General features: G+C 44.6%; 1 protein-coding gene across 1 annotated transcript in view; it reads right to left on the bottom strand.

Annotated features, from left to right (window-relative positions):
* Positions 1-12,514, bottom strand: part of LOC106604837 (regulator of G protein signaling 14) — a 28,986-nt gene that overhangs the window by 1,091 nt on the left and 15,381 nt on the right. The window contains 7 exon segments of the mRNA XM_045718242.1: positions 1-149; positions 335-428; positions 544-572; positions 1,339-1,420; positions 2,504-2,630; positions 7,842-7,918; positions 8,073-8,291. Coding sequence (XP_045574198.1) covers positions 1-149; positions 335-428; positions 544-572; positions 1,339-1,420; positions 2,504-2,630; positions 7,842-7,918; positions 8,073-8,291 — 777 coding nt within the window.

The raw sequence follows: 12,514 nt of genomic DNA, 5'->3' as shown, positions 1-12,514 counted from the left end.
AACCTCTCCATCCTCCCCCTGTTGTGTCTCCTGGTCCTGGGTAGGGGGTTTCAAGAGGAACTGGGGCAGCTCTAGGTGTTCCTTGGTCAGCAGGCCTCTCTGGTCATCCACCCGACAGGCCTGAGCTCTGGACAACAGCTCTATCATCGCTGACAGAGAGACACAGGGATGGGAAAAGTGGAGAAAGGAAGAATAGAGAAATATAAACAGTTTGTCTCAAATTAGGGCTAAGGTGAGACTAAAAGGTTATTGTTACAGCTATTAGGAAGTCTGCAGGGTTTAGTCCTAGAGAGGCGCAGTAAATAAGCCATGACCCAATTGTTCTGACTCGTACCATCCATCTCTTGGTTCTTCCTGACCCTGGGCTTGGGGTTGGCTGCCTGAGGGGACACACGGACCTCTGGGCCTACTGGAGATGTAGCTTGATCCTGGAAATGGTTCAGAAGAACAGACAAATACTTCACATGCTAAGCTCTGGACACATGAGTAGGGCCAGAACTTTTTCCTTACCATGCGAACTGGCCATCACTATGCAGGACTCACCTGTGTGACTGGAGTTGAGCCACTGCTAACTGTAAAGACAACACAACAACAATAGTCAGTTATAGGCAGGCTACTGTACATGTTATGGAGTTTGACATAAGGCAAAACCCTGACATCAGTCACTTAAAAGGCGCTTTTTCCAGAAGAAGCTAGAATAAACCCCCCCTTCCCCAGTCCCTTTCTCCTCAGTATCTCCTAGTCTCTCTTTCTCATGAGTAATGAGTAGGCCTCAGCGAGTGACCACATATCCAAAGTGAAGGCAGTTCTGGTCCCAGAGCAGTAGAGAGAGGAGGTGAGTGAACTCACAGTGACACAGCACTCAACAAGCCAAATGTACTCAGACATCTAAGAGAGAGAGAGAGAGAGAGCGAGAGAGAGGAAAGAGAGAGAGAGAGAGAGAGAAAGAAAGAAAGAAAGAAAGAAAGAAAGAAAGAAAGAAAGAAAGAAAGAAAGAAAGAAAGAAAGAAAGAAAGAAAGAAAGAAAGAAAGAAAGAAAGAAAGAAAGAAAGAAAGAAAGAAAGAAAGAAAGAAAGAAAGAAAAAAGAAATAGTGTACGGGCAGGCGGAATAGAAAGAGCCAGAGAAGGAATTGATGCCAGTGTCTTCTCCATTACAAAAACAGAGAAGGAAATAAAACACTGTACATAGCTGATAATATAACTGAGTTTAAATGGACTGGAAAACAAGTGAGGTTACACAACCCCAGCACTACAATGCCCTGAATCCTGTCCATTATTATTTGCATCATGGGACAAAGAACTAGTTAACATGTGTGGGCTAATCAGTATGTATTCACCTTTGACCTTGTAGAGCTGTAGCGTCTTATTGGCCAGTTTGAACACATTGGTGCTCATGCTCAGTGGCACATCACTCCCACTCTGCAAAACAGGACATATGATCACACACAGACACTTTCTCTCACACACACACTTTCTCAGTAATAAACTGGTCCTGAACATCTCTAAAACTAAGAGCATTGCATTTGGTAGAAATCATTCCTTAAGTGCTAGACCTCAGATGAATTTGGTAAGGAATGTTGTGGCTGTTGAACAAGTTGAGAAAACTACATTACTTGGCGTTACCTTAGATTGTAAACTGCCATGGTCAAAACATATAGATTCAATGGTTGTAAAGATGGGGAGAGGTCTAGCCGTAATAAAGAGATGCTCTGCTTTTTTGACACCACACTCCAAAAAGCAAGTTCTGCAGGCTCTAGTTTTGTCTAATCTTGATTATTGTTCAGTCTTGTGGTCCAGTGCTGCAAGGAAAGACCTAGTTAAGCTGCAGCTGGCCCAGAACAGAGCAGCACGTTTTGCTCTTAATTGTAATCAGAGGGCTGATATAAATACTATGCATGCCAGTCTCTCTTGGCTAAGAGTTGAGGAGAGACTGACTGAATCACTTCTTGTTTTTATAAGAAACATTGTGTTGAAAATCCCAAATTGTTTGCATTGTCAACTTACACACAGATCTGACACACACACTTATCCCACCAGACATGCCACCAGGGGTCTTTTCACAGACCCCAAATCCAGAACAAATTCAAGAAAGCATACAGTATTATATAGAGCCCTTATTGCATGGAACTTCCTTCCATCTCATATTGCTCAAATAAACAGCCAACTTGGTTTAAAAAAACAGATAAAGCAACACCTCGCGCCACAACGCCTCTCCCCTATTTGACCTAGATAGTTTGTGTGTATGCTACGTGTGCCTATTGTAGGCTAAGTGTGCCTTTTTTTTAAATGTATGTAGTTCTGTCCTTGAGCTGTTCTTGTCTATTGATGTTCTGTATTATGTCATTCTGTATTATGTTTCATGTTTTGTGTGGACCCCAGGAAGAGTAGCTGCTGCTTTTAGCAACAGCCAATGGGGATCCTAATAAAATACCAAATACCAATACATATTCACTCAAGACATTCTATAACACACACACACGCACACACACACACAGTCCTCACCATGGTGACCATGGCCTCGTGTGTTCTGAGTTGGTGTTTCTGTAGTACCATAGAAAGGGCATCCAGCAGAGTCTTACTGGACTTCACCATGATGTTGAATGTCTTACCAGTGAAAACCACCTCCAACCTGAAACACACACACACAGCAATATACAATACATATTCAGAAACAGTACACAAATCAAATAAAATGTTATTGGTGGCATACATACATTTAGCAGAAGTTATTGCAGATGTAGCAAAATGCTTGTGTTCCTAGCTCCAGCAGGCAGTAATATCTAACAATTCACAACAATGCACACAGATCTAAAATAAAAATAATGGAATTAACAAATACATAACTGTCACGTCCTGACCAGTATAAGGGTTATTTGTTATTGTAGTTTGGTCAGGACGTGGCAGAGGGTATTTTGTTTATGTGGTTTGGGGTGGTGTTTTATGTAGTAGGGTGTTTGATTTATTATTTCCGGGTTTTTGGGGTTATGTTCTAGGTTTGTATTTCTATGTGGTCTCTAGTCTTTTGTATTTCTTTGTCTAGTTTATTGGGGTTGGACTCTCAATTGGAGGCAGGTGTTTTCTAGTTGCCTCTGATTGAGAGTCCTATATATGGGTATGTGTTTGGTTAAGTGTTTGTGGGAGATTGTTTCTTGTTTTGCTGAGTGTGCCTGACAAGACTGTTTTGTTGTTCGTGAGTTCTTCATTTTGTTATTTTGGTGTTCTCTTGCTTTAAAATAAATACAAGATGAGCATCCACATTCCTGCTGCGTTTTGGTCCTCCATTCCCGCCGACAACCGTTACGATAACTATTAGGATGAGCAATGTTGGAATCCAGAGTATAAAAAGATTTACGGTACCATTCAAAAGTTTGGACACACCTACTCATTCTAGGGTTTTTCTTTATTTTTACTATTTTCTACATTGTAGAATAATAGTGAAGACATCAAAACTATGAAATATCACATATGGAATCATGTAGTAACCAAAAAAGTGTTAAACAAATCAAAACATATTTTAGATTTGAGATTCTTCAAAGTAGCCAACCTTTGCCTTGATGACAGCTTTGCACACTTGGCATTTTCTCAACCAGCTTCACCTGGAATGCTTTTCCAACAGTCTTGAAGGAGTTCCCACATATGCTGAGCACTTGTTGGCTGCTTTCCTTCACTCTGCGCTCCAACTCATCTCAATTGGATTGAGGTCGGTTGATTGTGGAGGCATTGACTGACCTTCTTGTCTTAAAGTAATGATGGACTGTGTTTCTCTTTGCTTATTTGAGCTGTTCTTGCCATAATATGGACTTTGTCTTTTGCCAAATCTTCTGTATACCACCCCTACCTTGTCACAACACAACTGATTGGCTCAAACGCATAAAGACATTTAAATTGTGTTTTTTCATTGGATAAAAGCAGAGACACAGAGCTACAAAATTGTATATCATACACTGCATTTGAGGAACAATGGGAAAGTAATTCTGCTTTAAATCAAAATGCATTTTTTGTCAGAAATCCCTTGTGGAACATGTGAAGTTGCATGTGCCTTAATAACAAACTTTTATGCAATCTGTAAATTTGAATAAAATTGTTAAATTAGGAGCCCAGTTTGTTTTGCCACAGAAAAAGTTAGCAACCTTCCCGCTAGCCATGATTGGCTGAGATAATGAGTGGGCAGGACATGCCGAGAAATGAGTTTGAATTGGTCTGCCATAAAGCATGCTTCTGTCTATTTGAGCTGGTCAGTATGTGTAGGTAATCCTGTCTAACGCTGCATTTAAAAAAATGTATCCCGTAGTAGAACTGCATAAGTGTTGCTCTCCACTTTCTGGAGGACCGAGTTTTGATATCAGTGGAATTAGAGTATGATAGCTAAGGTGATGGAGAAAACACGTCTCTGGATTACATCTTAAAACTAAGGGCAACCATGGCATCCGTGACAGGGAGAGGTGTCCATCCATGATGTATACGGGTAAAGATAGTCTATCTAGCTACATTTTCAGATATTACGCTTTCGAATTTTGGCAGAAAGTCATTTTCATTTCAAGTAAAGTCTACTGTTAGCTAGCTAATGTTAGCTGGCTAGCTAGCTAGCTAGCTAATGTTAGTTTGCTGGCTCACTAGCTAATGTTACATGTATGGTCTTATTATTCGTATCTCAGAGCCATTTGCTTTACTAGTTATAGCCTAATGTTAGCTAGCTAACATTGAATCTGGTTGGTTAGCTCCCTGCAGATTCATGCAGGGTAGTAACAGCATGAGTTGTGATTGTGGTTCATTGTTTAGCAAGCTAGCTAGATACATGTCTTAACAAAAGACTCCACTATGGACTATTAACCATTTCAATAGAATGTTACTGTGACGACTGTTGATAGACATAGCTGGTAAATTAGCTCTGGCTATATGCTCCGATTTCAGAGCACAGTTAAGATAGTCTAGCTAGCTACATTTTCAGATATTACACGTTTCTAATTTTGACAGGAAGTTGTTTTCATTTCGAGTTAAAGTGTACTGTTAGATAGTTAGCTAACATTAGCTGGCTGGCTCGCTAGCTAACGTTACGTGTATGATCGTATTATTTGTATCTCAGAGACACTTGCTTTGCTAGTTATAGCCTAATGTTAGCAAGCTAACATTGAACCTGGTTGGTTAGCTACCTGCAGATTCATGCAGGGTAGTAACGTCATGAGTTGGGATTTTGGTTAATTGTTTACCTAGCTAGCTAGCTAGCTAGCTACATGTCTTAACAGAAGACTCCATTATGCAAGTAACCATTTCAATAGAATGTCACTGTGACAACAGTGGATAGACATAGCTGGTAAATTTGCTCTGGCTATCCGCTCGTCTGAGTGTGCCAGAGAGCAGAATAACTGATGAATTTATGAATGCTCAACACCCATTGAATATGTCAGTAAAGGTTGGCAAAAAAGCATCAACTGTTACTAGAAGCCCAGTTGCAGTCACCAACGCTCTGGATAACATAAAAACAGTCTAACCAGCTCTGCTAGGGCGAGTAAAATGGTCAGTGAGCAGTCCTCTCATTTGTGTCTGAAAGAAGCTAGCAAGCTAGCCAACATTAGCCTGGGTGCTTGGGTGCTTGATCATTGTTGTTAGGACAGAGCGCTAAGAACAACCATTAAAGAGACGGGTGGGGCTAAAGCCCTTTTTGGGTTAGGTGGGGCGCTAGTGACCCACCTCGCCAACATCCGGTGAAATTGCAGAGCGCGAAATTCAAAATACAAAAATTATAATATTAAACATTCATGAAAATACAAGTGTCATACATCGTTTAATAGCTTAACTTCTTGTTAATCCAGCCGCTTTGTCAGATTTCAAAAAGGCTTTACGGCAAAAGCATACCAAGCGATGATCTGAGGACAGCGCCACGCATACAAAATCATTAAAAACATTTTCCAAACCAGCAGAGGTGTCACAAAAGTCAGAAATAGCGATAAAATAAATCACTTACCTTTGAAGATCTTCCTCTGTTTGCAATCCCAATGGTCCCAGCTACACAACAAATGGTCGTTTTGTTCGATAAAGTCCTTCTTTATATCCCAAAAAAGTCAGTTTAGTTGGCGCGTTTGATTCAGTAATCCACCCGTTCTAGTCGTTCACTAATATGTAAATAAACAATACAATTTAAGACGGAGAATAGTATGTTCAATACCGGAGATAAATAACGAAGTGCGCGCCCTCATCCACGCGCGCCATAAGACTACAGTCCAAATGAAACTACAAATTCTAGCTCATTTTTCAAAAAACAAGCCTGAAACCCTTTCTAAAGACTGTTGACATCTAGTGGAAGCCATATGAACTGCAATCTGGGTGGATTTCCTTTGAATTTCCCATAGACAAGCATTTTCAATGGGTGGTGACCTCAACAACAAAAAACATTCTGGATGGATTCTACTCGGGTTTTCGCCTGCCATATCAGTTCTGTTGTGCTCACAGACATTATTTTAACCGTTTTAGAAACTTCAGAGTGTTTTCTATCCAATACTACCAATTACATGCATATCCTAGCTTCTGGGCCTGAGTAACAGGCAGTTTACTTAGTGCATGTCAGTCATCCGAACTTCCGAATACTGCCCCCTAGCCCTCTACAGGATCGGTGTGTCCCCCGCGGGATGGTTGAGCTAACGTAGGTTAATGTGATTAGCATGAGGTTGTAAGTAACAAGAACATTTCCCAGGACATAGACATATCAGATATTGGCAGAAAGCTTAAATTCTTGTTAATCTAACTGCATTGTCCAATTTACAGTAGCTATTACAGTGAAAGAATACCATGCTATTGTTTGAGGAGAGTGCACAGTTATGAAAATGTATTAATAAACCAATTAGGCACATTTGGGCAGTCTTGATACAACATTTTGAACAGAAATCTAATGGTTAGTTGGATCAGTCTAAAACTTTGCACATACAGTGCTGCCAACTAGTGACCAAAATCTAAATTGTGCCTTGGCTGGAATAATACATTATGGCCTTCCTCTTGCATTTCAAAGATGATGGTACAAAAAATACAAAAAAACGCATGTTTTTTTCTTTGTATTGTCTTTTACCAGATCTAATGTGTTATATTCTCCTACATTAATTTAGCATTTCCACAAACTTTAAAGTTCTTCCTTTCAAATGGTATCAAGAATATGCATCTCCTTGCTTCAGGTCCTGAGCTACAGGCAGTTAGATTTGGGTATGTCATTTAAGTGAAAATTGAACAAAAGGGGCAGATCCTTAATAGGTTCATGAAACATACACCACATTTTTTCTTCCCGGAGAGTTCTTTATTAATCCTGTCTGCACGCTGTACTGAGAACCCATCTGGCTTTATGGATGGGGACAGTATATCCTGAGAGAGCCATGATTCCATGAAACAGAGTATGTTACAGTCCCTGATGTCTCTCTGGAAGGAGATCCTCGCCCTGAGCTCATCTATTTTATTGTCCAAGGACAAAATATTAGCGAGTAATATACTCAGGAGAGGTGGATGGTGTGCACACCTCCTGAGTCAGACTTGAAGTTCACTCCGAATACTTCCACTCCACAAGGGGCGTCTTGGAGCAGCCTCTGGGATAAGTTCAATTGCCTTGTACAAACAAAGGACCCCAATTCGGGAAAGTTGTATTTCTTGTCAGAATGCTACCAACTCTCTGATATCCTAAAGTTATTTCCGGCTGTATGTAATAACACAAAACATTTTCTGGGCTATAGAAATACTGCAAAGTTGCTTAGGAGCTAGAAGCAGAGCACCATCTTACTTATTCATCACACACACACACACACACTAACACATAAACCCACAAATACATTGATGGTGAGTGAGACAGGAAGAGGCACTGACTTACGCAAACGTCACCCTCAGCTCCAGGGAGACCTGCTGGTCCCTCAGTACTGAACAGTCCTGCTCCAGAGATAGTGGCTGCTGTAGGGAGAGCATATACACAAACAATAGATACCGTCACTATAGAATAGAATAGAATAGAACTTCAATAACAAAAAACTCTCGCCCCAGAGCTCAGTCCCTGAAAAGGGGTGATAAAGTGAGACTTGAGCTGAGGGTGCGGGCCTGGGCTCACCCTGTCCTTGCTGTGGAGGTAGATGAGGATGTCTTTGAGGGGGAAACCTCTCTTCTCACAGAGGCCTGAAAGCATTTCCCTTAGGGGGAGGCCGGGCCGTGTAGGTGCGAGGGAGGCACTGCCGTCAGGCAGGTAGACACAGCAGTAACCTCCCTGCACACTACCACCACCTCCATCACCCTGCCCCTGGTCTGAGGGACGGGGACTGGAGCGACCATTCTGGATCAGAGAGGGAGGGAGAGAGGGTAGAGAGAGTAGGAGTGGGGGAAAGCGAAAGAGGGAGAGAGGGAAGAAGAGAGAGATGGGAGCAGGAGGAGAGAGGAGAGGAAGAAAGGGAGGGAATGAATACACTTAATCATTCAAGTCTATATTTTTCTACATATGGTATGTCACCCTAATCTCCTCCCACAGCCCAGATGACAGAGTCAAGCCCAGTATGATGCATTTATCAGTGTTATCAGAAAGCACAGGATTTATTTTTATTGCTACGAAGCCGATACACATCTTTACATTTCTGTGTCACCAGAGGATTTTAGCTCCACGGATAAATTATTAGACTGTATTAGTGATTAAAATACTTGGATGGCTCACAACTTCCTCCTACTCAATCAAAATAAGACTGAGGCACTTATTGTTGGAGCCAAAACACAGAGGGAGAATCTGGCCTCTGAGATACCCAAAGTATCTGATGATAAGCTGTATACCACACTTACTACTGTACCTAGAGAGTTTTCATCTGTATGTTTCGTAGCTGTCTACATACCACCACAGACCGATGCTGGCACTAAGACCACAGTCAATGAGCTGTATTCCGCCATAAGCAAACAGGAAAAACGCTCATCCAGAGGCTGCGCTCCTAGTGGCCAATGACTTTAATGCAGGGAAACTTTATTCAGTGTTACCAAATTTCTATCAGCATGTTAAATGTGCAACTAAAGGGGAAAAAACTCTAAACCACCTTAACTCCACACACATAGATGTGTACAAAGCTCTTCCTCACAATCCATTTGGCAAATCTGACCATAATTTTATCCTCCTGATTCCTGCTTACAAGCTAAAATTAAAGCAGGAAGCAGAAGTCTATTAATTTCCACCCTTTCTTCCTCTCCTCTCTCCTCCTGCTCCCATCTCTCTCTTCTTCCCTCTCTCCCTTTTTTGCTTTCCCCCCCTCCCACTCTCTCTACCTTCTCTCTCTCCCTCCCTCTCTGATCCAGAACGGTCGCTCCAGTCCCCGTCCCTCAGACCAGGGGCAGGGTGATGGAGGTGGTGGTAGTGTGGAGGGGGATTACTGCTGTGTCTACCTGCCTGACGGCAGTGCCTCCCTGGCTCCTACACGGCCCGGGCTCCGCCATGAAGTGCTTTGAAAGGCTGCTCATGGCTCACATCAACACCATTATTCCAGAAACCCTAGGCCCACTCCAATTTGCATGCCGCGCTAACAGATCCACACATGATGCAATCTCTATTGAACTCCACACTGCCCTATCTCGCATGGACAAAATAAATACCTATGTGAGAATGCTATTCATTGAATACAGCTCAGCGTTCAACACCATAGTGCCCTCAAACTCATCAATAAGCTAAGGACCCTGGGACTAAACACCTCCCTCTGCAACTGGATCCTGGACTTCCTGACAGGCAGCCCCCAGGTGGTAAGGGGAGGTAACAACAAATCCGCCACACTCAGTGTTCTCCTGTACTCCCTGTTCACTCATGACTGCGCGGCCAGGCACGACTCCAACACCACCATTAAGTTTGCCAATGACACAACAGTGGTAGGCCTGATTACCGACAATGACGAGACAGCCTATAGGAAGGAGGTCTGAGACCTGGCGGTGTGTGGCCAGGACAACAACTGCTCCCTCAACGTGATCAAGACAAAGGAAGTGATTGTGGACTACAGGAAGAGGAGGACCGAGCACGCCCACATTCTCATCGATGGGGCTGTTGTCGAGCAGGTTGAGAGCTTCAAGTTCCTTGGTGTCCACATCACCAACAAACTAACATGGTCCAAACACACCATGGCAGTCATGAAGAGGGCATTACAAAACCTATTCCCCCTCAGGAGACATGTGCCATTGGTCCTCAGATCCTCAAAAGGTTCTACAGCTGCACCATCGAGAGCATCCTGACTGGTTGCATCACTAAGTGGTATGGCAACTGCTCAGCCTCTGACCGCAAGGCACAATAGAAGGTAGTGCATACAGCCCAGTACATCACTGGGGCCAAGCTTCCTTCCATCCAAGACCTCTATACCAGGCGGTGTCAGAGGAAGGCCCTAAAAAGTGTCAAATACTCCAGCCACCCTAGTCATAGACTGTTCTCTCTGCTACCGCATGGCAAGCGGTACCGGAGCGCCAAGTCTAGGTCCAAGAGGCTTCTAAACAGCTTCTACCCCCAAGCCATAAGAGTCCTGAACATCTAATCAAATGGCTACCCAGACTATTTGCATTGCCCCCCCCCCTTTTACGCCCGCTGCTACTCTCTGTTATTATCTATGCATAGTCACTTTAATAACTCTACGTACATATACATATTATCTCAATTACCTTGACTAACTGGTGCCCCCTCACATTGACTCTGTACCGGTACCCCCTGTGTACCCCCTGTATATAGTCTCGCTATTGTTATTTTACTGCTGCTCTTTAACCTGTTAGGGCTAGGGGGCAGTATTGACACGGCCGGATGAAAAACGTACCGATTTCATCTGGTTACTACTCCTGCCCAGTAACTAGAATATGCATATCATTATTGGCTTTGGATAGAAAACACCCTAAAGTTTCTAAACCTGTTTGAATGGTGTCTGTGAGTATAACAGAACTCATGTGGCAGGCAAAAACCTGAGAAGATTCCAAACAGGAAGCGCCCTCTCTGACAAGTTGTTGTTCATCTTGGCTCTTTTTATTGAAGACTGAGGATCTTTGCCGTAACGTGACACTTCCTACGGTTCCCATAGGCTCTCAGAACCCGGGAAAAAGCTGAATGATATCGAGGCAGCCTCTGGCTGAAACACATTATCGCGTTTGGATAGTGGCTGGTCAGAGTACTCTGAGACTCACGCTCGTGCACGAGGGCACGAGATGTATTTATTTTCTCTCTCTTTGTACGTGTACAGGCTTTCCCGGTCGGAATATTATCGCTTTTTTACGAAAAAAATGGCATAAAAATGTATTTTAAACAGCGCTTGACATGCTTCGAAGTACGGTAATGGAATATTTAGACATTTTTTGTCCGGATCAGCCAGAGTGGCCTGACTGCCCGGATCAGCCAGAGTGGCGAGGTCCATGTCCCGCACCTGAGCCACCTCCAGGATAGGTGGGTTGGGGAGGGAGGGTGTAGCACAGTGCCGTCGTTGACGGCAGCCACCCTCCCTTCCCTCCCTTATTGTTTAGGGGGTATTGTTTATTGGTTTTGTTGGGGTATTGGGGATTTTTTTGTGTTTTCTTTTTTTAAGGTGCATTCCGGGGCCTGCACCTTGGGGGGGGGGGGGGGGTACTGTTACGTCCTGACCAGCAGAGGGAGCAATTGTATTAGTTTTGGTCAGGACGTTGCAGAGTTGTTTGTGTTACGTGTGAGTTGGATGTTGGACTCCCAATTGAAGGCAGGTATGTTGAGTTGCCTTTGATTGGGAGTCCTATATAGTAGTGTGTGTTTTTCCTTGTGGTAGTGGGTAATTGTTTCTGTTTCTGTTTAGTGTGTTTCACCTGACAGGACTGTTTGGCTGTCAGTTTTCTTGTTATTGGGGATTTTTTTGTGTTTTCTTTTTTTAAGGTGCATTCCGGGGCCTGCACCTTGGGGGGGGGGGTACTGTTACGTCCTGACCAGCAGAGGGAGCAAGTCGCCAGAGCTGCCCGCCAGTCAGGAAACGCCAGAGCTGCCCGCCAGTCAGGAGTCGCCAGAGCTGCCCGCCAGTCAGGAGTCGCCAGAGCTGCCCGCCAGTCAGGAGTCGCCAGAGCTGCCCGCCAGTCAGGAGCTGCCAGAGCTGCCCGCTAGTCAGGAGCTGCCAGAGCGGCCCGTCTGCCCGGAGATGCCAGAGTGGCCCGACTGCCCGGATCAGCCAGAGTGGCCCGACTGCCCGGATCAGCCAGAGTGGCCCGACTGCCCGGGTCTGCCAGAGTGGCCCGACTGCCCGGGTCTGCCAGAGTGGCCCGTCTGCCCGGGTCTGCCAGAGTGGCCCGTCTGCCCGGGTCTGCCAGAGTGGCCCGTCTGCCCGGGTCTGCCAGAGTGGCCCGTCTGCCCGGGTCTGCCAGAGTGGCCCGCCTGCCCGGGTCTGCCAGATTGGCCCGCCTGCCCGGGTCTGCCAGATTGTCCCGCCTGCCCGGGTCTGCCAGAGTGGCCCGTCTGCCCGGATCTGCCAGAGTGGCCCGTCTGCTCGGATCTGCCAGGGTTCCCCACCTGCCCTCCGGTCCAGCCCGAGTGGCCCGCCTGTCCTCCGGTCCAGC

This window comes from Salmo salar, chromosome ssa05 (genome assembly GCF_905237065.1).
Source record: "Salmo salar chromosome ssa05, Ssal_v3.1, whole genome shotgun sequence".
Taxonomy (NCBI): domain Eukaryota; kingdom Metazoa; phylum Chordata; class Actinopteri; order Salmoniformes; family Salmonidae; genus Salmo; species Salmo salar.
This window is presented reverse-complemented; position numbering and strand designations above follow the sequence as displayed.